Source organism: Pyrus communis, chromosome 3, assembly GCF_963583255.1.
Source record: "Pyrus communis chromosome 3, drPyrComm1.1, whole genome shotgun sequence".
NCBI classification, from domain to species: domain Eukaryota; kingdom Viridiplantae; phylum Streptophyta; class Magnoliopsida; order Rosales; family Rosaceae; genus Pyrus; species Pyrus communis.
Window position 1 is genome coordinate 28,216,794 of NC_084805.1, and position 26,527 is coordinate 28,243,320.

Genomic DNA, 26,527 nt, shown 5'->3' on the forward strand with positions numbered 1-26,527 from the left:
AGATTCCCTTTCTTCCACAATACCATCAAACTTGGAAAACACTAGGTGATCCTCATCACTCCCATATTCACTCTCTTCAAAGTCACTATCATCTTCTTGAGCAGCTTCTTCATTCTCTTCTTCAACATTCCCCTCAAAACTAATAGGCACATCAAAGAATAATTCAGCATCCACCCTTCCTACGTCCCCCTCTCCTACGTCCCCCTCTTCTCTCCTACCTTAGTATCCCCTTCTTCTACCTGAGTATCCTCTTCTCCTACCTCAGCCACATATTTCCCCTTATTTTCCTATGGCCCTTCACAATTTCTTTCTCTTTTGACCATTCCCAAAATCAGCATTTATCTCTCCTACCTCAGTCACACATGATTGCACTAGTTGAGATGTGCAACAATCTTCCACTTCTGGCCCTTCAATAGATATCAAGCCCCTAGATCTGATTGGTTTAACTGTTGTTCGCCCAACATCCCCCTATGAACTACTTATCTCTTAAATAACCAATTTACTTGGACCACCGACTTCCATGGACTTCAGAAACTGTTGCTCTTAGGTTATGGCTTCTTCTATCGTCAATTCTTCGATGTACATCTCAATCACTTTATCTTTTGGAAGAAAATTGCACATGGATTGAACATCGAAATCACTTTGAATCGGCTTCAAACCATTGGAAAGGTCCATGTTGGGAATCTTGTAATAATAGTTCCCAAACCACTCATTGTATCCAAGTGCCTCCACCATATCATCTATCACCAGCAGTGACATGAGGTCTTTATCACAGTTATCTATATATGTCATTTTCCCCCCCAACGTAGATGTCATAACTTATCTCCCCACCATGATGCAATTCAATAGAGAATAGTTCTGGAAATACTGAAATTCACAAAAACAAACCCTAATCAAAAGCGAACAACAAACAGAAGCAATTGCATTTTAACCTAACAAACCACTCTATATGCAACTAATGCACAACATTCTATATGCAACTAATTGCATTTTAAAAGCCAACAACAAAAACCAATGCACAACATTCTATATGCAACTATATGCAATTGCAACAAACCACAACTATATGCAAACAGCCAAAGCACATTAACCATTTCTCAACAAGAATAAACAAAGCAAGAAAGCAACAAACCACCTTATCTTCACAAGAATAAACAAAGCAAGAAAGCAACAAACCCATTATCCAACAACTCAGTAACCATTTCGAATTAAGAAAGCATAAACCACCCTTTCAAACAAGAATAAACAATGCTACAAGAATAAACAAAACCCATATTCAACCCATTCCAACACCCCATGAACCATTTCAAATTAACAAAGCATAAATCCACATTTTCAAACAAGAATAAACGATGCTACAAGAATAAACAAAACCCATATTCAACCCATTCCAACACCCCAGGAATCATTTCGAATTAACAAAGCATAAATCCACCTTTTCAAACAAGAATAAACAAAACCCACATTCAATCCATGCTAACACCCCAGGAACCATTTCGAATTCACAAAGCATGAATCCATCTTTTCAAACAAGAATAAACAAAACTCACATTCAACCCATTCCAAATAATAAGTTCAGTATGCATTTGGAATCATCAAAAGCACAAAAAAAACTTACAATAGGTAGGCGTCGTTTCATCGGGATCGTCACACACGAACCACCTAATGTCGAATCCTTCGATTTTTCTTCGAAGCCAATGGAACCCAGAAGAAACTCCCTTCCAACACCAACGAAGTTAGGGAAGCAAGTCGACAAGATGATTTGGGTTTTTCGCTGAATTTTTAATCCGATTGTTCGAGATTTGGAGCCGCGAGAACTAGGGTTAGGGTTCTTGTTTTTATGGAATTGGGAATGGAATTAGATCGACATGATTTGGGTGTATCAGGAGGAAAACCAATTCGAAAGGCACACTTTACAACGTTCCCTTACCTTTTTTAATTTTTTTAATTTTTATTTAAATTTTTTTTTTTTTTAATTTTCAAGGAATATCCATGTGTGTCCTTTGAGAAAGCCACGTGTATTGGGAATCTCAGCTGGATGCCATTTGGTGGGAAAACATTGGGTGTGGTGCCACGTGGAATCCATCTGGGCAAGGAATTGGGTCCCAGATCAAGTCATGTCAGCATTTAACTGAGAAATTCACGGCCAAACTAACGGAGGTATAATATTGGACCAAATTCTAAAGATGAGGTATGACATTGTCAATTTTAAAAGATGAGGTATAATATTGTCTTGACCCCAATAGTTGAGATAGTTTTTTATCATTTACCCGATGTTTTTTATTGGATGAGTTGATACGTGATATGGTCTTATGATGTTGGATAAGTAATTAACTTTTGACCGTTCCTCTTGGATTTGCATTTATCGTGTAACAATTGAAAATTGTGTGCAGATAACTTTACAATATTGTGGAAGTAGTCAGCTCTTCCACAGCAACTAGCATGATAAATCCAAGAACACAAAGGAAAAAGTTACCCAGTAATTAAAGGTCAATACATTTTTTAGCATTATCTTATCTGCAGAGAATCAAACTAGGTATTGCAGTTAATGGTACATTTCTAATTTAAAATTATTAATCTATAGGATTAGAGAAAATATATATAGAGGGGAGATCAGTCAGTGGTACTATAAAAAACCAGTGGTATTAGGCTTAGCTTTACATGCGGAAAAAGCAGTCATTAAAACAGATGGATGGGACTAGAGTCCCATAGTAAGTACTAACTAAACCTAGGGAATCATTATCCTTAAGGTACATCGTTGTGATGCCGAAGCCACTGTTACAGAGTCTAATGACGACTAATGGCTACATGTTCATGATTGAAAAAGGATAAACCAGGACAGCTCGTGGCGATCTCTTGGTGCATGTATATCAGATAGATCATGTTCTTGCCAGTCAATGAGTATATCACACAGTGGAAAAGCCATTGTGGTATATATTCCAAATTGGTGGTGTTTAAAATTGAAAAAGGAAAAAACCTACTCTCAAGAGTCTCATCATAGAAAAGTAGAAAGACGGATTTTGTGGCGAACCTTGTGCGTAATGACTCTTGAATCTGGCGAAGGCAAAGAGGCGAAAAGGAATGAAGACAACCAATTAAGTAAGTGGGGTTGAGCAATGACTTGGATTCCAATTTTATTAGTTGAAATTAGAATGGAAATAATCTCTTAATTATTCAATTTGCAATCTAATTTAACTTTAATTTGTTAAATCCTTGTGTAAGACATCTATACTTTAGAACAAACCCCAGTTGCTATTTTCAGGTTCACTCGGTACAACTCGAGATGGTTTCAGGCAGTTTTATCTTTACTGCAAATCCAATACTCTGACAGCAGATTAGTACTGGAAAGTGTAAACACATCTATTTAAAAGCAATATTCCCACTGGTGCTTCATCTCGTTAGGGACCTGAAAATACATCTCTGGCTAAGGACTTGCCACATGCATCTATGATCTACCTCCAACTTAATGTGTAGATCTCCACCTATTTCCTTAGGAAACTATTTTCCTCATTTCACTTTTTGTGTTTTTCATTGCCACTGAGCTGGAGTTTAGTCAATGCAAATAGAGGAAAGTGCAAATCTGTATTATACATGCTCATTAGGATTAAACTTGATCGCCACTCAACTAACATCTCAAGTAAACACGCATCAGAACATGTAATATTTATGCCCGCGTTCAGTGTATGCATTCAGTGCTCAAAATTCATCATTAGTTTTGCTACCAACCATATGCACAATGAAAACACCTTTTCCCAAAATCAGAAACTCTACATACTTTACGTGTAGGTTTCATTTGACCAAGCGGAATCATCACTTGAGTCACCAAATGCTGAAAGGCTCGAGCTTGCTGTGTAATTTTTTTCCTTTCTATAACCCTGTTAGGTAACAAGGCATCAGCAATCTGATCAAAGTTCAGATAAAGCGCACTGATTAGCTACAGGATTGAAATCAACTTTACAAATTAAAAAATTCGATGTCAAATTTAACCAATTATTGAGGTTCGAGCCTAACACGTGAACAATACAACAGGATGACGTGGAGCATGTGGCCGTTTGGCTTCACACGTGGGACAACCTGCTATGATACTATGAAGAAAATTGAGATTCAACCGTAAAACCAATTAGCAATATGAGAAGTAGTATAACCTCTTATAAACCCATGCAAGATCACTCCTTCCATCAATGTGAGACTCATTTTCAATCCACAATATATACTTTTGTACATATAGAATTGAGAAGACAACACAATTCCCATTACAGACTAAAAGTACTATGTATGCACATGCGCATGCCATCGAACATTATGCTTCTAAAGGTAGAGAAAAAGCTTATTTTTAGGGGAATGCTATTCATACTTTCTTTTTAACTTTTCACATTCTTGTTAATTTTTGTCTATTGATCTTTTTTAATTCATTCGATCCAACGATAAGAAAATAAGAAAGGTGTGTGAGAAGTAAAAATAAGTGTGTGGATAGCACCAACCTATTTTTACTGTCATTGTCAACGTAAGATAAAACATTCAATTAGTCTTTAAGGTTTTTAGATCCCTCCATGGTGAATCAGCCAGACACTTTAGTATAAACTAGTAACTAGATAATTCAAACAGGAGGACTAGATTTGTTTGTACTCGGAAGACTTGGATAATGCAACCAATTATCGCTGCCTTTACACACTGTGAATCTACGGGGACTATTGGTTTTAACATCTAGCAACATGTACTCTCGCTTAAATTTCTCCCTCCCATTTTTGAGTTAAATTTCCTGACAATTAAACGAGATTTTTCATATGCGCATATGTCTCGATGCATTAAACACTGCAGGTTTTCGTGCTCAAGCAAAAGTACATGTCTAAAAATAATAAACAAAATAACAAGTGCTGCTAGCAGAACGAGGATAACCATAATCTTCTGTCTATTGCCTCATGTACCTGCTTGTAGAGAAGAAACCATCAAATGATCTCATTGGTTGGACGGAGAAAAGGCAACGCCATGTGGTTTACGTGTTAACATATTGAGACCTTTCTTCCCTGTAAAATGATGTCACCAAGCAATTAAAATCTTTTAAGAGGACTACCAACATCATAATCCATCGAGAAGCAGCTATAACCTATAACATACATTTTTTATGGGAGGAAGGGGTACTTTTAGAATTCGTAATCATGTAATACTGAAAATGTTATATCTATCATAAAGTATATAACATATGACTGAACCAGAAGAAAATCGTGCGTAATCCATTCAACAAGTTATTATTGCCCCAATATTTTGGTTCACACTACAAAAAGCTAGCTTACACTTAATGGGAGACTTCTTTTTGAGGGTGATATAACTGTGCATAAAGTTCTTCATTGATTGTGATAGGCTTTCCATCCGAGCATACGTCATTCTTGCTTACATAATGCTTTTCCTAGAGCATTTACTTGAACCTATATAGATTTACATAAAAGGAACAAGCTCCATTACCTTTTCCAGTTGGTTGGTGTGAGAGCTATCTACTGTAAGATTTGATAAGAGATGATCCTGGTGCCTGGTGCCCTGCAATCGAGTTGCATCCAATTAGCTGAAACATTAACATGATGACATTTAGATGAACAAAATATGCAGCTGTTCTGTGCATTGATGGATTATATACACACTATGTTACTTTCATCTCACTTGTCAAGTATTCAGTTTTACTTCACTTCCTCATCAGTGTTAGAAGAAAAACTTTCGTAGACAGTAAAGGTTACACCGGCTTTGGCATACTCTTAGTGAATCCTTTAGATTGTAACTTTTCATTGACCAAAGAAAAAGATTGTAAGTTTTCCATAAAGGAAGTGATTTTCGCATTTCCTTTTATCCTATGCACCGCTTCCTTTTTTTCAGCCTTAAAATTAGATAAATTGAAGGAAAATTAGTGCATAAAAACAAGAAACTAAGAACATGAAAATCACTACTATTTTAATAATTTCACCAAACTACAGGAGAACTTTCAAGGTTCTTTTGGAAGACCACGCTTTCTCTTTTTAAAGCAAAACAAATCTGATTAAGCTGCCTAAGATTCGCATCATTAGTCAAATCACTTGGAGAACCCAGACATATTAGGTAAAGATCCATAACAGAAAAATGTGGGAGTCTTTGGGAGACTTATTCTACTTTATGTCATCGGTAACATATTCCGTTAGTTAATTATTCAGTCTAACTTTTTCGCAATCTAAAAGCTTCGTCGCGTATTTAGTGCAGAAATTACTTTAATCATACTCTTAGCCCTTTCGCCTTTTAATACTAGCATTATTACCTCCTCAGTGCCCTTAGTGGAACCGCTATCATGTTCCCTCCAACAACTCTGAATTGTGCACCTTTTGTTTTTCTTCTTCCCTTTTGCCTGTTGCAGTTGACCATACTACTTCCCTTTTCTTTTCTTTTTTTCGTTACGATGTCAGATTTAAAAGTTCTTGCGGAATTCAGGGTAAGTAAGAATGACATACGCTCGGATGGTATTCGGATTAGAAACAAATGATAGATAACTAATAATTGATTTGATTCTTATCCGAGCGCATGTCATTCTTGTTCAACAAAAGTCCATATATGTCATCCTGATTAAACAATTCTTCTGTTAGGGTTTGAATCGGCCGGTTCATATAACTCACACCGGATAAGACCCTTAACTCATTATGTTGCTAACTCTTCCGAAGTAGTCTTACAACTCTCCATTATACCATCATAATTAATCAAGGTAAATCTGGAAATTTACAAAATCACAGACGTATACCGGATGAACTGGAACCCTAAATCTATTCTGATCTTTACCCAAATATGAACTACTTTACATTGTTCATTATAATGATTAAAGTAATGTGAACGACTTTACATTGTTCATTATAATGATTAAAGTAATGTGAACGACTTTACATTGTTCATTACAGTAATGTGAACTACTTTGCATTGTTCATTATAATCTTTTGAGCTCCCTGTCACTCTCAACCAACATGGAAGTATCAAAAAGAAAAGAGTAATCTTAGATAGAGCAATTTTTTAAACCAAATTTTATAAATCATATGACGCGGTTATTGATGATTGGATTATTATTTAAGTGTTGATTAACGTGTTTATTTCCTATACGTGGCATGTCATATGATTTGCATATTTGGTCTAAAAAGTTGATCTATCTAACATTATTCATTCCGTTGCAATTAGGGGTGAGTTTGGTTTTATTCAAGGTTTTTTTTCAGGTCGTTTTTTTTTTGGTTTTTTGGTTTTTTTTTTTTCAATTTTTTTTTTTTAAATTTTATTTTAACCTAGGAATGGAGAGAAGAAGAAAAAAAAATCTAGAGAATAAGGCTTTCAACATATTTGGGCCTAAAATTGGGGTTACAAAGTAGACTAATGGTTGACTTGGAATTGGCTTAGAAAATGAAAACCCAACGTAAATAAATAAAAAAATAGAGAAAATTAGAATTCCCTACGATTTTTTTATATTTTTTAGACTAAACATTTGTATCTTTTCGAAATTTGATTAAGAAGCTTTAACCAATAAACACCTCAGCATTTTTAGTTAATTTAAATTACATATCATTATGTATTTTTTGAAAGTAAAATAATGATTAATTTCTGAATTTATCCTCTAGGTTGTTGGATGTGTTTTTTTTTTTTTCCTTATTTAGTGGGATATTAGTTATTAACTCTATTATCTCTTTTTCCAATTATATTCTTTCGATCAAAATAAATTGTTTTGTCCTACAAACATTAAATATTCTCTCTTTTTTTTTTTTCAAATGGTTTGTTTTTTATGGATTTTTTTTCCAAATCGTTAGTGATCCACAGTAATTTTTTCATATTTTTTTGTTAGACTATTTTTCTTTGCCTTTTTTTGTTACTTATAGTTGTTGACAAACTATTATTAGGTACAACATATTATGTATATATATTATTGCTGGGTACATTTGAATTTGTAAAAAAATGTTGATTGGTACGCTTATTTGCGGTTTTGGTACGTTTGATTTGGTATATATTGTTGATATTGGTACATTATTTTCAATTTTGGTATGTTCGATTTTGTACACATTATTTATTGGTACGTTTATACTGTTGTCAGTCCTATTTTTGGTACGTTTGATTTCGTTGGATTTAAAAATATTTTAAATCGTTTTGAAAATATGTATATATATATTAAATCTTGTCAGTCCTATTTTTGGTACGTTTGATTTCGTTGGATTTAAAAATATTTTAAATCGTTTTGAAAATATGTATATATATATATATTAAATCATAGCTAATCATTGCTAAATTGTAGGAAGTATTGTGAAAATAAATTGTATTTAACTATGTTTTTTTTTACAATTATCTCCAAAGAGGCAGAGAGTAATCAAAATGCTAGATTATAGGGAATTTTGGCGTGTGGTTTTAAGAAATATGGGGCAGTGGCAGGTTATGTAATTTTGGTACCCAAAAAATATTAATTCTAATACATGTGGCACCAAAATTATGAGAAAAAAAGTTTAATCAAATCTCTAAAAGGCATGGATGTTTAGTTTTAAAAATTCAAAATTGAGGCACCTATTTCAAAATGTCCCTAAAAAGTATATAAGTTATATCTCATTTGGTTTAGTTTGTTTTGATTTGGTTTTTGAACCACCAAAATCAAAGCCGAACCATAATTTTTTATTCGGTTTGTGTTTTTTTGTTTTTTTTGTTTCCGATCCATTTTCAATTTCGGTTTGATATTCGTTTTATTTTTTTTATTTTCATTTTTTCGAGTCCACCCCTAGTTATGATATCATTAACCTAGCTAAAACGATTGTTAGTTGCATAAGAACCCATAGACATGCCGTCTAGAGAGAGAAAATTTTCATTGTGACAGAAACATAAGTAGTACACCATATGTTTTAATAAAGTGGTAAAAAAATTTATTTTTTAAGTTATTAATTTTTTAGCATATATAACTCACTATTTGTATAGTGATACGTTGTATCAGGCACATTAAAAAATCTCTCCGATGAATTAATGGGTAGAGGCTTCCGTTCCCCGTCATTTGCACACTCAAAGACACATGAAAAATAAATCCGCTACATTTAGGTCCACACAAGCCCATTTTGGTATCGAAATGTCTTGGGTGTAGGTGTCAGGTGACCCAAAAATAAAAGCATCCCAGTCAAACACACCTCGAACAAATCAACTTCGAGCCAGCCAAAGAAGGTCACATCCTTCTCTCTCATCGCTCCGTCAACTGCTTCTCTCCAAGCAGAGGAGCAAAAGCACTGTCGAGCTTCCAACAATGGAGGAGCTAGAAAGCGTCACCACCACCAGCCGGACCCAATCGGGCCAACCCGTATCCCAACCCCGAGCCCAGCTCCCCCACTACTGGGGCACCACACCAGAGCGAGAATACTACAATCTCCAGGGCATCAAATCCTCCAAATCCTTCTACGCCTCCCCCAGAGGCCTTAAGCTCTTCACCCGCCAATGGCTCCCCCTCCGCCGTCCACGTGGCATCATCTTCATGGTCCACGGGTACGGCAACGACATCAGCTGGACCTTCCAAGCCACCCCGATCTTCCTCGCCCAAAACGGTTTTGCCTGCTTCGCTCTCGACCTCGAGGGCCACGGTGGCTCCGACGGCCTCCGCGCGTTCGTCCCCGACGTTGGCCTCGTGGTCAACGACTGCCTCTCGTTTATCAATTTGGTCAAACACCAGGACCCCCAATTTCAGGGACTCCCCTGTTTCTTATACGGCGAGTCCATGGGCGGCGCGATTTGCCTCCTCATCCACTTCGCCGCCCCGGAGGCGTTCCAAGGCGCGATCTTGGCTGCCCCCATGTGTAAAATCTCGGATAAAGTAAAACCCAGATGGCCGATTCCGGAAATTCTGACATTCGTGGCGAAATACTTGCCGAGATTGGCGATCGTCCCGACCGCCGACCTGATGCGGAAGTCCGTTAAGGTGGAGGAGAAGAAGATCGTGGCGGATATGAATCCGTCGAGATACCGGGGGAAGCCGAGGCTGGGGACGGTGGTGGAACTGCTGAGAGTGACGCAGTACGTGAGCGAGAGATTGGGGGATGTGAGTCTTCCGTTTATTGTGTTGCACGGCAGCGCGGATGTGGTGACGGACCCGGAGGTGAGCATGGCGTTGTATGCGGCGGCGAAGAGCGAGGATAAGACGTTGAAGATTTATGAGGGGATGATGCATTCGCTGCTGTTTGGCGAGACTGATGAGAATGTGGAGGTTGTGAGGGGAGATATCTTGGGTTGGTTGAATCATCGGTGCGGAGGAGGCGGCGGCGGCGGCGGCGAAAGAGATGAATGACGTGGGATTATTGTATTAATGCCTAATTGTTACTAATTATTGATTGAAATACTGAAATTATAGGTGAACATGTTTTACTCTCATGATTCTGCGTTTTTTTGTGTATTATTTGTTCTCTATGTTAATTAAGACACGTTCAGAGTTTGATTCTCAAGGTGCTCAGGACTCTCAGGGTTCGATTCCCACCCTTTCAAGTGATAATTCCTGCCCCTTCGAGTGAGGGAGAGCAAGATAATGAGTTAGGACACACGCACTCCGCCTAGTACTCCATTCCCACTCTTTTGAACGGTAGGAAGGGTAAGAAGTATAGTTATATCCCCTTGTAAATGAGGTTTTAGATTCGGCTCACTCAAGTCTCATATTCAACTCACTCAAAGGACGGGTTTGATATCTGATTATTATGCCGTCACTTCAGGTGACCTAGCCCCAAATCAATGCACCTAGAATAGTCACTATCAAAAGACAAAAAAATCCCAAGACTGATCTCACTTCATCTCACATCTCAAATTGTCATTCACCATCAGCAGTAATTAAGATTGATCACTAAATCAAATTTCTAAGAATATAAACCTTTGGATTAATCATCAAATTTCACCAACACGAAACAAGCAAATTTTACACCCAAACTTCTGTACTCTCTGCGAATTACAAATTAAAGTGACGAATCTTCACAGCTTTCATTGCTTTAGACTACCTACTCCACATCCTATACAATATGATAACGAACAACGAGGACGGGTAAAGAATAGAAATTGTTAAATGAATGATCATGTGATTCTATACAGACTATTAACATAATCTTCCAGTTGATAGCCCCATACGCTACTCCTTTTTAGATCTATTGTCAGATAGTCTTCGAGTATCAATCCCGCTGCTGCCAATGCCAAAAAAAATAACCTATCGACGATACCTTTTTGTGTGTTAGCAAACCAAAATCTCCTCGAACTATAAAAATCTCTCTCTAATCACATCATGAACAGGTACTTAAGATCCTCTACTGTCAGGCGAGTCTGTCCACCGCCCGTTTTATCCTCTCCAAATGCAGACGCAACCATCTCTCTCTTCTTTTGCTGTGGAAATCAACCGTATGTATCATAGTATGAGAATAGCAATGCACAGATGGTGTTATCAGTCTAACAGCGAGATATACAAGATAATGAAAAGCACTCAACCATTCTTGCTAGTCCCGATCCTGACATGGGAAAGGGATAATATACCAGAAAGATCCTGACATGGGAAATGGATAATATGCAAGAAAGTTATTGTGACGATGGAAGGTTTCACTAAACAAGAGCCAGCGCATACATACCATCCAACAATGACGGGAATATTTATGTAAAAACTGCCCTACAGTGTTTAAAGTGCGAACTTGAACTGAAGTGATTAATTTTTTTATATTTTCAATCCTTTATTGTAGTGATTAAGAAAATTAAACTACAAACAAAAAGGAAAACTACAGACGAACTCAAGGACAGTACCTGAAGGGCTAAAATACGATCTTCGACGGTGTCCTTAACAGTCAAACGCAAAACTGTAACAGGACGGGTCTGCCCAATCCGATGAGCTCTATCAATTGCTTGATCTTCTGTGGTAGGATTCCACCAAAGGTCCAAAAGAAGAACATGACAAGCTGCAACCATGTTGAGACCAAGACTAGCTGCTTTCAAAGACATAATCATGACTGTCACCTACAAGAAACAGGGTCAAACTTCAGAACCATCGCAGACAAATGAAAATACCAACTAAAAAATTACCCTCAAAGATTTATAAATGAATTCAAGATACCCTATTATTTCCACAAACCTCTGGATGGGTGTTAAAATCCTTCACAGCTTTATCCCTAGCTGTTACTGACATTGTTCCATCGAGTCTTCTGTACTCAATGGAAGATGTTTTAAGACATGCTTCAAGCAAGTCCAGCATCCTTGTCCACTGTGAAAAGACTATTGCTTTCTCTCTAACTACCTTCTTTGAATTCTTAGAGCCCACCACCACATCCAATTTCTGACTCTTAGGAACGTCCTCAAGTGGTTCAACCACAGAAATATCGGAAGAATTTTCAGAACAGCTGGCATTTCGATCAACCCCGTCCTCTAAGCAACTATTTCGAGAAATGCAACCCTGTGGTTTACACATTGAGCACAGAACCTCAAGAGCAGCCTTAATCTTGGAAGAATTGTACGAGCGATCCTCGTAGACAGTCTCTACAGCATCAAAAACTTCAGAACCAATGCTCTCTGGATTAGTCTGGTCAGAAACAGAACTGTTCAAAGTGGCTTTTGAAAACACTGCAGAAGCGTGGAGTTGAACTTTGCAATTCGTGTTTGGGCACTGGTTGTCATCACCGGTGAGATGTTCATTAATGCATTGGCTACAGAAGACATGACCACATTCGGAAACAACAGCATCTTCAGGCGGATCCTAAGTAAATAAAAACGGAGGTGTGAGCAGGACATTTCCCCCAAGGAACGGTCTAAATGTTCTATAAAATTTGATCAATATTAACTTTTTAGACCATCCCTAACCTTTTCTAAAAAATCAAAAGATTCCCAACTGTCTGTAATCACCACAAAAATTAAGAAATTTTTTTTTTTAAAATAAACATAAGTTTTAATTTCTTTAACAGTTATTCAAATTTTTCACCTCAAATTGCATTTATAAAGATACGAGAGCAGCATCAGATTTAAAATGCTCAGCATGGAAGGTCCTTCGGAAAAGAAAAGTATGCTCCACAAAAAAGTATATCACAATAACACGGTACCAACTATGTATTTTAATTTGGAAGATCAGTAAATGCCATCCAACCATTTTAAAATACAACTATGAAAGAAAAACAGATGTTGAACACTTACATTACAGATGCCGCATATCGCCAAAGAAGCTTCTAAGCAATTCAGAAGGGATTGTTGTTTATCAAGAGGAAGTTTCTTTGCCTTCTCAACTGAAGATCTCCATAAAGAATTTGAATCATACCGTCTAACAAGAAGAGGGTGATCACAAGCTTGTCGAAGACGCAAAAGCATCAACAAAATGTTAACATAATTTTGTTTGACAGTTCCTGCAGCTGCATATTCCTGACATGTGAAGCAAAGATATTTGAGAAAATGACCAAAAGGAATTAAACATGGATACTGCATGCTCTGAAAAACAAAAACAAAAAAAAAAACACTAAAAAAATAAAAATAAAAAATAAAAATAAAAAAATAAAAAAAGCCAAAAGCATCCTTTCAAGAGGAAAAAGGGCACGTCAGAAAAATAAGAAAGCAAAACTGCTATGAACCCCAATATTAGCTTTGCTCTAAACCATACTTCAAACTGAGCACGTGAATCAGCCTCTAGCCTCGAGTAGAAATCTCGTTCTTCCTTCGAAAACTCCACCCTTTTCAATTCTATGGATTTAGGCGGTAAAGTAATAATAGGTTCTCCATCAAGAAGTGTGCCTACAGCAAGAAACTACCATCAGATGGAGATAATCAATGCTGATTAAATGGATGTCAACAACAAGAATTCCAGTGGAAACAAAATGATGAACACTTGGTTTTAATGTAAAAGCAAGTTCTGAAAGGAAATGCCTCGTGAATTCAATTCACATCACAGAACTTAAGCTTAATAAATAGTAAAATATATACCAGCAAATAAGAGTGACTGGTAAGAGACAGTTCACTCGTGGCTAAAATCAACACATAACCAATGAATTCTACAAAGGCACCAAAAAAACAACCAAAGTAAAATTTTCAAACTAAGACTATTTTTATTCAAGGAGACACAATCAATGAGCAGAAACAATATATTTGGTCCCACCTTTTGTGCGGCGTAACATAATTGTCTTCAAGACAGCTTGAAGTTTTCTGTACCCTTTTGTTGGATTCCTATTAATTGGGACCTTAATTGTAGAGATAAATGACTTGTATACAGCATAAGGGTCATATTTGAGAAATCTGAAGTAGCTATAAAGGTCATCAATTGCATTCTGGATAGGAGTGCCTGATAAGCACCACCTACGTTTAGCGCGAAGACCCCAACATGCCCTAGCTACTTGAGTTCTATGATTCTTAATACTCTGAGCCTCATCCAGAACAACCCTAAACCATGCAACCTTAGCAAGAGGGCGAGCAACAGACTCAAGCACAGCATTTTCTAATCCCTTCTTGCCTTTTGAACCTTTATTTGCGGAAGTTTGAGGGTATTTCCTTTTCTTACTGGAAGGTGGACCATCATACTCGTCTCGGTTTCCTTTCTCCTCATCGTCGTCATCAACAAGAGGTTGCTTAGGAACCTCCATGCTGACAATCGCATATGTTGTGAGGACAACATCATGCTTAGCCAGCTCCAAAGGATCCCTTGTCCGGTTGCTTCCATGGTAAACTAGCACCGAGAGATTAGCTTTTTCAGTTACCTTATTCTGCAACTCCTCGGCCCATTGCCGGAGGACACTAGTGGGACAAACAACAAGTGTTCCAGCAGCGGGCCTTCCCTTTGCTTGTATCAGAGGTTTTATGCTCTCGTTTGGGGTTCCATTTGAAATAACTTCATGGGCATCAGTATGTTGCTTCCTTCCACCAATCTCAAAATGCATATCATTATCATTGTCCAAATCCAGAGTTTCCAGCTTTTGCTTTTTTACATCTTGACAAGCTCCATATGAAGGCCTTTCCTTAAGTATAAGTGCAATTGTCGATATTGTCTTTCCCAATCCCTGAAAAATGAAGATCACATATACATAATTATATTAGGCACAAGTACTTGAAAGATGGAAGTGGTGATAGCTAATCAATACTGAATAGTATAAACCTGATCATCGGCAAGAATTCCTCCAGAACAGTGCAAACTAGCTGTCTCTTTCTGAACCATCCATGACAATGCAATTCTCTGCCCACGACATGAATTACATTAGATGGACCCTTTTCCATGCATTCACCACAGACACACATACATGCAAAGCAGGTGTCCAAAACAATTAGTCACTGGTTCAAATAAAACTAGACTAGGCACAATGCAGTGGACTCATTGGAAGGAAAGAAAAACAAAACAAAACTAAACTAACAACTATTCCAAATAACAAGTTGCTTATGACTTTTTAGCAAAAATAAAAACAAATCATAACATTTAACTGGTATGCCAAAACACTTAACTAGAAGCTGAAATAATCCAACTTCTAATTTAAGCTAGAAGATTTTGATTCCGTAACAAGAACATATGGTGAACCTCCACAAATTATTCAATAGAATATGTGAAACTGGAAACTTTCTTTCCTGTCTATTGAAATACAGTAGAATAACCCTTTAATTCACCTAGCATTAAGGCAAAAACTATTCAAGGCAAAATTGCCTTTTTATAGGTTGTTCATATTATATTTATCTAGAATAAAAGTCAAGAGAGAAGGTACAATTTAAAACCTGATGTCGTAACAGAGGAACTGCCAAAAGTCCATCTGGTGGAATAGCTTCTGACTTGGGCTGTGAAAGGTCCTGCACACAAAATTTATCTCACAAGGTTTCAGATCTCAACTTCAGTGATGGGCATAAATTCTCACACTTTTTCTTACTAAAACAAAGAACCAAAACCATAAATAGGACATAATTCGGGCACACGATAGCATTTTGAAAAATATTTCCAAAAACTTGCCATCAAATTATGAATTCTAATCACCCATTTTGTAACATAAAGTTACTTGATCAGTTAACAATTTGACACAGAAAAAGTGATCCATCTTATTATATGAAGGCTGCTTAACAAATCAACAGTTTGACACAAAAAAAAGATCCATAATATAGCTACTTGATAAATCAACTATTGAATGCAGAAAAAGTGATTCAGCTTAGGGTACATTTAAAAGAAAGAAAGCAAATGTCTGATTCAATTAAAAGGGCCACAAGACCCATGACTGATATAGGCATTGTGGGAGGCATGAGATTTGAGACCAAATTGACAATATCATGCTCGTTCGCGGGGGGTGGGGTGGGGGAGAGAGGGGTGGGTGTAAATGGCAGTTTACTCTAATAACAAAAACAATATTAAGGTTAGAGCTAACCTGCAATGCTACTCTCAAAACCAATTGTTCATCTCGTGTCTTGAATCTCATGCCTCCCACTCCTCCGTAATGATCACTTGGCATCAATTGTTGTGAATTAACAACAGTATTTCCAAGTGCTGGAGACCGTTTCATGGGCGCAGCGTAATTAGTATTGCTAACCACTGAAGAGCGACTTGAGGGTGCAGGATGACTGATATGTTCAATAATACATACATCAACGTCATCTTCTGCAGCGGATTTGTCAGAGAAGTTACTATGAATTGATTCAGGGCTGACTTTCGAAGGATGCATGCTCTTAGAATGAGTGACTATATTCTTCATGTAACCCTGACTCTTGCATGAAGTGAATGACTGAGCACCTCGAGAATAGGCATTTGAATTCACAGATTGTCCATCAACAGGGGATGTGGAACTTCCATGCTTAATGTCTTGAGAATGACAAGCTCTCTTACATGCACCAATCGTGACTTCTTCGTTATCCAATGAGTTACCAAGATTCTGTGTTGATATACCAAAACCAGACTGCTTGAAGTCTTTCTCAAAAAAGTGATCATCAGCACTAAAGGAAGACTGGGTACTGACAGCTTCATCCATGCCTCGAAAAGAATGACACACAACACTACTTGGAGCAACAAACTCATCATTCTTTTCATCCTTCACACCAATACTTTTCTTTTTGCCTGACATGTATGTCTGAGTAGAACTCAAAGGCTCAACTGATGCCTTATTGTCAACAGGAAAAGAGTCAGCATCGAATGAAGAATTTCCACTGATTGCTGACATACAATTACCATATCTCATATTCCACTCCTTTCCATCTAAAACATCAATCATTGACGGCTCAAAAACAGATCTACCAGTTATCAACTCCTGACCATTTAAATTCATCTTGCTAGTTGAGCATGAACTATCAGCTGGAAACTCCCCTGATTCATCCTTCACATTAGCCATCATTTCTTCATTACTCAGAAAATAGTAACTGGTAGGACTATGATGCATTAAGACATCAGTGAAATATGTATTATCTAAGCTCATGCCACACATAGCAGTATAAGGGTCACGGTCACTGAAAACATCAGAATTTTGACAGAGAGTAGAGGATATTTCCATAGAAGTGCAGGAATTATTTTCAGATGGCCCTAAGGTTTCCATGGTATTTTGTCCCAAAGTGAAATAGGTTCTGGAACGTAAGCCCATGCTCTCGATATCGAGGCACTGCGAAGCATCTGCAATCAATCATCAGAAGACATAAATTTGTGCTTCCATCCACCTCAAAATTTAAAAACAATACAAAACACATATGCAATGATCTACATCAATAACTTCAAAAGCCCAGAAAAAAAATGCAATTCTCTAGTCGATAGCCAATATGAAATATTAACATACATTCAGATTCAGCTTTCCCTGGCACATCAACTTCCCTCTGCAGGACATTCAGATCTCCGTGGTCCAAAACATGGTTGGCATGCCCTTCGGAAAAACTAGATGACATACCACATGGCTGTGAAACTGCAACCCTCTCTGTAAAGCAAGTCTCATCGCTTGGAACCAAGGAAAACCGGTCTTTAAGACTCGTAGAGTATGTATGCCCAAGAGAACCAGTGTTTGCTGATGGTTGCATTTCTTTGTAATCAAAATTCATTTCATGGTTCCCTTCATAATCAAAAGAGCCATCAGGACCCCCTGCCCCAGAGTGCAAAGCTTCTGAGCTGTATGGATGATTCCACGCGCCTGGACCCATTAAATCAGTTTCTATTGGTGGTTCTTCTTTTACTGCTTGGGATCCTAAACAATCAAGAGAGAAATAAGCAATCAGATGCGGTCAAACACATATGTTGCCAATATAGAATCATAGATGTTCCACAATACCACAACAATATAGAAGGTAACGATGCCCTACTACAAAACAAAGCTGAGAAAACTATGTCATATATGGGAGAAACAATAAAACATTAAAAAAGCTATAAAGTCAAAACAAAATACTAACCAATTAGGAGCTGAGCATAGGAAACTTCTTCAGCGTCCAATTGATTTTCCAATGACAATTCCTCTGGACAACTCTGCAGTTAATACTCAAAAGTTCAGCATTAAAGAAAAACGGTGGGGTTAATAAATAATAGAGCAAAACAAGAACACGAAAAAGGAAGACATCTGTAAGTCTTGTCTAAATTCCGCGTCAACAAAAAAGTGCTCAACGAAATGCTCGAAGGTCTAGTTAATTAAATGTAGCAATAAACAAGAACAAGAAAGGCATGTGTGAATTTATCTACAACAACAAAACGACGTGTGAATATGCTCATAAACCCCTTTGGTGCTTCCCCTTAGTAAACCCATTTCTACTAGTAATTTAAGCAGACAAAATATTCGAAATTCGATCATTCTTATCCACAACACAATGATTTTTTTTCACTAGTAACCAGCTGAGATTAAGTGTTTCCACTAGAATTGCATGCAAATCCTTCAGCATGCACAAACACATACACGTACAGACTACAAGCTCAATCTCAAGTCGCACCCAATGGAATCGAAAACCCACTCCCGCAGGAATCCCAAAACCCCCACAAGATTGCCATATCTTTCACACCGCAGCCAAACATTGCAAAAAATCAAAGCTCCCAACACAAACTGCAAACAAGTTCAATCCTTTCCTATACAGTTGTAGTACCAAAAATTACCGTGGGTTCTTCATCGAGAAGGCGATAGAGCGTGTCGACATCTATGCACATCTCGTCGTCCTCGTCAAATTCCTCTCCTGCAAATCCATCGACGGCCGGTAACTCTCCCCAATTCGAGCAGTCCTCCGCCTTCAACATACTGTGAAACCCTAACCCCTAATCCTAGCTTGCTCACACCTTAACGAAAAATCCCTAACCAGAACCAGAAGCAGTCAAATTACACTCGGAATTCCGAAACGAAAACCTGGATCCGAGCAATTGCAATCGCATTCTCAACGAAGCCGCCGAGAAAATCCAAAGAAATCGAGCGCGCAGAAAAAGAGAGAGAGAGAGAGAGGGGCGGCGTTTGGATCGTTGTCGATGTGAAGGCGTCTGAGAAAGTTCGCAAGGCGACTTTTGGTTTTATTACTTTTTTTATTTATTTATTTATTTTGCTTTTCGTCGACAAAGTCTCGCGCGGATCGTGAAGAATGTGGTGGCGCAGGTTTAGATTGGGTTTTGGGGATTTGGATTGGAGGGGTGCGCAGGTTAACGACTCGTTCCCTCTCTCTCTTTTTTTTTTTTTTTTTTTTTTTGGATTTCGTCGGAGACTTGTTGGTTCGTAACTTCGTATACATATTTCGCCGTCGTTTGGTTTTCCTGCTTGAACTAGGAATTTGGGGGGATTTCAATTTATTTTTGGTAAATGATTTTGATTTGATTATTAACAGAGGTGACGATTTTTTTTTTTTTTTTTTTTTTTTTTTACAACGGGCATAAGCATAAAAGAAAAAGAAAGATTACATGAAAATTCAAAATATCACGTGATCATAAAACTTTAGTTATATCTACAACTAGTAACCGACAATAAAAAAGAGAAGCACGTTCAAAAAATACTGATAAAAAACAAACCTACATTGGTGCTCACTTGTCCTAATTGCTAAGGTACTATACAAGATTTCCAAAACCTAATTTGTTTTCTTTACGAATAAATTTCATACTGGAAGTAAGGGTTTGAACTAAATCACACAATGAATTTATTATAAATTGAACCTGAGGTAAGTGGAGTTAAATATGAAACCCGAAAATGTTACAATAATTTAAAGAAATAGGGGGTTTCAATTTCGGTACGGATGGATAAAAACTCAACATTCTATCTACTAAGATATTGAACCACATCCTATTGATGGGGTGATGAGTTTCTATACATGTATCCTGCGTTCAAAACTCCTTCATTTAAATTATTGTAGTTGTTTCGAACTTTTTATTTCTCTAATAATAATAAAATTAAAAATTAAAACTAAAAAAAATAAGTGGGACTGGTAATTCTCGCCTTGTGGTGTATACTGGCAACCGCCCAAATCCATCCAATGCGTACAAGTCGAAAAGTTTAATAGGCGGAAAGTACCGGTTATACCTAACCTGTCCGCTTTCGCGCCACTAATGTTGTACCTGCTTCTCTTACACTTTCGGAATTTTCTCATTCTTTTATTACTCGGGGATCTTTTTATTTTTTTAAAACAAATGATATTATCTATGATAAAAGAGATGAGGTGGGTTTAGTCTTTTAATGGACTAGTAATAATACGATTCAAATTCGTCTTTGGCGAGAATCGAATCTAAAATATCGTGCTTACAAGTGAAAATGAATACTACCAGACTGTAATACTAAGTGGTACTTAGGGGTCATTTTAAATTGGAACTCGTTTTTAATTATTTGATTGGGGTCTTATTTGGCTGGTGATTGCTAATATGTTTAGTAATTCAACAAACATGTGAAAATTGTAGTTGGGAAAAAAAAGGATGATGATCCAACAAAGAAAAGGAAAAAATAGAAGTGTAGATATCGCTTCATCAAATTGGTTAAGGTCGTGTGCTTTTTTTTTGGATTGAGTTCAAATCAGCTTATTCGCAAAAGTTTCAAGACCACTTCGTTGATTAAATTTTCTTTGGAGAGCAGCAATCGAGAATCTGCATATGCAGAACTCAGGCAACCGAAACTTCATAGTACGGTCTATTTGAAGGTAGTTTAAAATGGCTACGAGTTTTTATGACAACGTTTAATAGAAAAACTTGAAAATACGAATAAAAAAATAATTTCATTACTCTAGCCTCCAATACTTTTAAACTATTAGTACAAATTTATAACACTTCAAACAATCGTTTACGAGGAGAAGTGTTTTACGTAGAAATAGACGAGCCGTCCTCTTCGTGAACATTCTTTGTTTGCAAGCCCTTCGTTATGAGCTCGTCTGTAGATCAAGATGTAGCCGAAAACTAAAGCCCAAACTCGATTCGGGTTAAAACCCAACGGTTCCGTGAAAGATTTGAGTGCATGTTCACGTGACACGTCAAAATTCAACCCAAAACCCGACCCGCTCAAGGTCAGGGCCCAATTAAGGGAACCCGAGAACGCTAGCCAGAGTGAAGGGTCAGAGAGCAGCGAGAAGAAAGGGATCGCCGGAATCCCAATCCCTCACGCACACTCACACCCAAATTCCGAACCAATATACATATACAGACGCAATCGTCGCAAACCCAGCTACCCAGCAAACCCAGCACGCTTCGAAGGTACCCTTTTACTTCACTATAATTTTCTCGGCAGACAAACACTTGTCTTGGATTAGAATTTTCTCGGGAAAATTATCACTCGGCTACAGTTATAGGGTTTTTGGCGAGTCTAGGGGTTCTTGTTTCGATTTGAATCGGTGTTCAAAATTTTACAGGACGATTTGAAGGAAAGTAGTTGCTGGAGTTGAATAAATGGGCTTCGAGGCCGTACACTGATGTCCCTGTTCTGGATTGTTGTTCATCAGCTTGCAGAGATCGAAGCAATGGTAAAATTGAAATCTTGCTATCGATTCTAATTTATCTGTTTTAGCTGGTTAATTTCGAGTTTATAGAACGCGATTACGATGTTGATTTGAGGTTGAATGTGCAGTAATTAGGTCAATAAGCATTACCATCGGCATGTTAAATGTGGATATAATTTGTATTTTTGTGCATAGGCCGCGTCGAAGAAAGTCATAACGAGGGAAGAGTGGGAGAAGAAGCTCAAGGATGTAAAAATTAGGAAAGAAGACATGAATAAATTGGTGATGAACTTTCTTGTCACTGAGGGTTATGTGGATGCTGCTGAGAAATTCCGTATGGAATCTGGAACCCAACGTATCCTTTTGTTTCCGTAGTGTAATGGCCTACTCTTATAATTGGGACATTGCTGGTGTGATTCATTTTGTACTATATGTTGTTGTGTTTCTCCTTATGGGTAAATAGCAGATATTGATCTTGCAACAATAACGGAACGCATGGCTGTCAAGAAGGCAGTACAATGCGGTAATGTGGAGGATGCGATCGAGAAAGTGAATGACTTAAACCCTGAGGTGGGATGTCAATTCTCAAATTTCAATGTTTTGTTCATGGAGTCTATACTTTTGATACCATTGATGAAAAACTTTTGTCTTTTCTTTCCTTTGATAGAATCTTATTGCTTTCTGCCAGTATCAAAGTTTGGCCTTGCATATCAAGTAGGGCAATTAGCTGGAATGATCAGTTTTTGACCTTTGTTTTCAGAAGTGATCGGTTTTTAGTAACAATGACATGTTGATCATATATCGATGACATAACAACCACACATCGATGATATAATGATGACATGGTAAAAACAGATCATTTCTGCAACCAAACGTAAAAAACTGATCATTCTAGCTAATTGCCCTATTAAGTTTGGAAGTATAGTTTGAATAATTGCAACTCATGTGTGTCGTACAAACTATAATTAAGGTTAACTGCCTCATTTGAATTCCCTTTGGAATTGAGATTGTATGAATCATTGCTACATATTTTCATAGATTTGTGAATCAGGACATCAGGTTGAATATGCAGCATCATTGGGTATATGATGTAGCGATAAACTCTAACCACAAAGTTGCTGCATTCAACCTTGTAGAGTAAAAATATGCACACAACAAATGCAGACCTGGTATTACATGGGTGGTTTACACTTTACAGTACTTGTTTTGGCTTGTTTTTCTTGACATGCATGTACTTTAATGTGACATTCATTCATAGGGAGGGTTCGTTTCCTCCTTTATATGATGCTTTATTTTCTTCCTTTATTTTGATCTCTTGTTTATATTAATGATGGGTCACAAGTAGTTTGTCATCTATTCATAGTTCGTTCGTATCTTTTGATTTTTTTTATTTATCTTTAATGAGCATCCTGTTATTATTTCGATCGTAATCTTTATTAAAATTATTTAAAATATCTGTGCAAATTCCGTCTGCAGATTCTGGATACAAATCCTCAATTATTTTTCCATCTCCAACAGCAAAGGTTGATAGAACTAATTCGGAATGGAAAAGTCGAAGAGGCTCTTGAATTTGCTCAGGAAGAGCTAGCACCAAGGGGAGAAGAAAATGTAAGATTCGGCCCATTGCAACTTTCCTTGATTGACTATCATGTGTGCAATTTGATTATTTATGATTTAAGTTCCTTCTGGCTTCCTCTGTAACTCCATCCAACTGAATTGTGTTCACTGTGTTGTTTATGTGCAGCAAAGCTTTTTAGAAGAGTTGGAGAGGACTGTTGCACTGCTAGCTTTTGAAGATGTGAACAACTGTCCCGTTGGAGAGCTTCTCGACATATCACAGCGCCTAAAGACAGCAAGTGAGGTGAATGCAGCCATCCTTACCAGCCAGAGTCATGAAAAAGGTTAGTATGTTTGCTATAGTTTTATTTGTTCTTCCATGAGCATCTTTGAGACGAGAAGATCAGATCTTTGAAGGAACATTTGATTGAGTCTATGCTAAACTATCATATATTTCGCTGTCCTGTCACAGATCCGAAGCTTCCAAGCTTATTGAAGATGCTGTTATGGGCTCAGAACCAGCTTGATGAAAAAGCCGCTTATCCTCGGATAAACGATCTTTCCACTGCCAAGCTAGAAGACCCTACTGTCTAGATGATCTCCAACCTCCTTGCATGGAGAGATGGAGGATTAGGTTTCGTCTAGGCTTTCTCATGGGATGACAAATGATGTATGTACCTTTATTGCGAAAAATGACTCCTCGCAGATGCTGTTTCATTGCGATCTTTGATAATTTGTTCTCGATTTTCGTTTGTAGCATTCTCAACATTTGTACAAATGGTTGTCTATAACATCTCTTTGTTTCTATTGTGGGTTAATTCTTTGGCTGTTTAAGGTGTAGCATAAACAAATGATATAATTTAAGGCGACGGAGATTTAAACTTGGGTTGAGTTTTTTCGTCAAGTGATATAATTTAGCACGAGAGAGATTCAAATTTGGGCACACTGCTCTGACCAATTGACTTAACCTGGATTCATTCATCGTTTGGACAATGACCATACTTTTTAACAAGCATGGGATTTTTTTAACACAACACAAAACTAATTAAAAATAAAAATAGAACAGAACAATTTACTTTCCTCCGCCATATTCTTCCAAAAACATCACTCGGAAATCACCCAAAGAATATAAACCCACCCAGAACTGCCGATATCCGAATCCGAACCCGATCCGTGCTGAGGTCTTGCAAGTTTGAAAGCAGCATTTGCTCCTCCCTCCCCCGATTTCCAGCTTCCATCGTCGAAATTCAGGGCGTAGCTCGAAGGATCATACTGGAACGTCCTCAGCCGCTGCTTCCCAGAATTCTTGATAGCCTTCCTCAATGCAGCTCTAACTCTCCAGAACAAGCTCCTGCACTGCTTCCTGCTGTATGCATTCACCCAAACCAACTTTCCCACCAACCCCATATTCACAAGTCAAAACCGAGGATTAAGCTCTCTTTTTTCGACTTTTTTTCTGAAGAATTTGACAGATGGGTTGCAATTTTTCCTTGTGGAAACTGGAAAGGCATAAAAAGGAGGAGAAGGAAGCTTTTGGAGAAAGGTTTAGACGGTGAGTGCAATCTTTTTGGTCTTTCAAAGTAGCTGTGCAGCTTGAGCTGCAAGCTGCAGTCCTACTACAAACTGATATACTTTTTTTCTTGAAAGTTACGTTGGGATGCTCAAATTCCGCTCTAGAGAGAGAGAGAGAGAAGAGGTACGGTGGACCGAGGGCAGTGGCAGTGGGCAGTGGGCCGAAGGTCCTATCACTATCACGGCAGAATGTGGTTGTTACACATAACGAATCAATTATTTCACGGTTTTTACTCGGTTTTTACTTTTTTTCCCTATTTGAAGCCATATGACCATCTCCTTTATTAGGAATTTGAGCCCTCTACAGCCCCTAGCAATTAGTAAAGCCTCAACCTTGAGAAGTGCTTGCTTATAATTTTCAGTACGACACCATGACATTCTAAACAAATAACACAATTTTATGTGTTTTTAAATAATATTACAGGAAAACTAATGAAAATGTTTTGAAAACTTTGAGTTTTAACGATAAAGAAAAAATAAAAGGTAAAATGAATAGTATCATGATTGACTTTTTAGTGTAAAAATGTGGATTTTCGTTAAAGTGAACAGTACTGAGAGCTTTTCGTTAAAGTTTCCGAATAATATTACGTTATTAGTCCGACATGTCACAGTAGTATATTAAGAGTGTAAGAAACTTTCTCGTCAATCCCAGCATAAAGTATCACTCTGTTATTAACATCAAAAAAGAATTATAAGTCTAAAACGACTATTTGAAGTGACAATAACATTTTTTAAAAACCTCGACCGCACGCTTTTTAGAACTTACTCGTACATTTCTCTAGATAACGAAAGGATCTAAACTTCTACTCTTTTCATTTGAAAAGGAAGGCCTGATAATTTCAAATCACACGTCCAATGCAACAGTGCAGAGAGGCTCTGAATTTAGGGTTATTGATTCACAAAATCATCAAGAAAATAATGGACAACGAAAATTTGGCGAAATTCAAACTCCAAAGTGAAAAGAAAAAAAAAAAAAAAAAAAGTACACTGAAGCTCTGCATTGAAGAGTCAAAATCAGAGTTTTTCTTTTTCTCAAAACTGGTTTGTCTCCTTTTCCTTCTTTTTTGTCATCGTCTTCAAAGCCTTATTGCCTTCTTCCATATGCACATTAAATTCCGTTTTGTCTCTCTCCACGGTTAATAGCGGCACTTTCCTCAGTCTCTCACTGTGCCTATTGCCACGCTACTCCCAACCAGGTCCATTTCGGATGACCTGTCATTCTATCCCACAGAGCAAACCTTGTCCTAGAGCTTGGCAGCTGTTGGCACCTCTCTGCCTTCTTCTTTATGTAGCTTTCTCTGTTTAGGGTTTTGGTTTTTCTTAGTAAATTTGGATGATTTGGGAGAATAACTTGCATAGAACAGAGTGTTATTGTAATAAGAACCTTGTTCTAACCTCAACGCATGGCACACATAAGTCTGCTATATAACTGCTCACAACATACTTTTTCATATCATAACCTCCTTTGCACAATTAGTCTGCTATATATCTATCTCAGACTTGCAAGGTAAGTTTCTAGACAGTAACCACCCAACTAACTAAATCATCCCATCTCATGACAAGTGTCAATCATCTAATAGGGTTCCATTACCTAACAGAACATACACATATCTCA

The 26,527-nt window shown here is 37.5% G+C and overlaps 3 protein-coding genes across 3 annotated transcripts; 2 read left to right on the forward strand and 1 right to left on the reverse strand.

The window, feature by feature from the left end:
• The first annotated feature begins 9,153 nt into the window (after positions 1–9,153).
• On the forward strand, positions 9,154–10,429 carry LOC137727730 (caffeoylshikimate esterase-like). Its single transcript, XM_068466547.1, has one exon. The coding sequence runs from the start codon at positions 9,251–9,253 to the stop codon at positions 10,280–10,282; it is 1,032 nt and encodes a 343-aa protein (XP_068322648.1). The 5' UTR covers positions 9,154–9,250; the 3' UTR covers positions 10,283–10,429.
• Positions 10,430–10,835: 406 nt separating this feature from the next.
• LOC137727729 (helicase-like transcription factor CHR28) lies at positions 10,836–19,383 on the reverse strand. Its single transcript, XM_068466546.1, has 12 exons — positions 18,992–19,383; positions 18,304–18,376; positions 17,703–18,101; positions 16,314–17,542; positions 15,679–15,750; positions 15,074–15,151; positions 14,084–14,978; positions 13,592–13,722; positions 13,135–13,356; positions 12,086–12,703; positions 11,761–11,970; positions 10,836–11,352 (listed from the first exon to the last, which is right to left on the reverse strand). The coding sequence occupies exons 1-12, from the start codon at positions 19,127–19,129 to the stop codon at positions 11,248–11,250; spliced, it is 4,170 nt and encodes a 1,389-aa protein (XP_068322647.1). The 5' UTR covers positions 19,130–19,383; the 3' UTR covers positions 10,836–11,247.
• Positions 19,384–21,271: 1,888 nt separating this feature from the next.
• Positions 21,272–24,145, forward strand: LOC137728713 (protein GID8 homolog). The gene is made up of 7 exons (XM_068467461.1): positions 21,272–21,541; positions 21,697–21,807; positions 21,979–22,138; positions 22,247–22,353; positions 23,260–23,391; positions 23,528–23,684; positions 23,813–24,145. Exons 2-7 carry the CDS (start codon positions 21,757–21,759, stop codon positions 23,932–23,934), a joined length of 729 nt encoding a protein of 242 aa, XP_068323562.1. The 5' UTR covers positions 21,272–21,541; positions 21,697–21,756; the 3' UTR covers positions 23,935–24,145.
• Positions 24,146–26,527: the final 2,382 nt, after the last annotated feature.

Excerpts from the sequence above, each read along its gene's own strand:
- LOC137728713 (XM_068467461.1), top strand. The coding sequence starts at position 21,757 with ATGTCCCTGTTCTGGATTGTTGTTCATCAGCTTGCAGAGATCGAAGCA. Across the intron at positions 22,139-22,246 it reads TATGGAATCTGGAACCCAAC|CAGATATTGATCTTGCAACA; the intron begins GTATCCTTTTGT and ends ATGGGTAAATAG. Across the intron at positions 23,685-23,812 it reads CAGCCAGAGTCATGAAAAAG|ATCCGAAGCTTCCAAGCTTA; the intron begins GTTAGTATGTTT and ends GTCCTGTCACAG.
- LOC137727729 (XM_068466546.1), bottom strand. The coding sequence starts at position 19,129 with ATGTTGAAGGCGGAGGACTGCTCGAATTGGGGAGAGTTACCGGCCGTC. Across the intron at positions 12,704-13,134 it reads CGATATGCGGCATCTGTAAT|GATCCGCCTGAAGATGCTGT; the intron begins GTAAGTGTTCAA and ends TTATTTACTTAG. Across the intron at positions 11,971-12,085 it reads ATTTTAACACCCATCCAGAG|GTGACAGTCATGATTATGTC; the intron begins GTTTGTGGAAAT and ends TGTTTCTTGTAG.
- LOC137727730 (XM_068466547.1), top strand. The coding sequence starts at position 9,251 with ATGGAGGAGCTAGAAAGCGTCACCACCACCAGCCGGACCCAATCGGGC.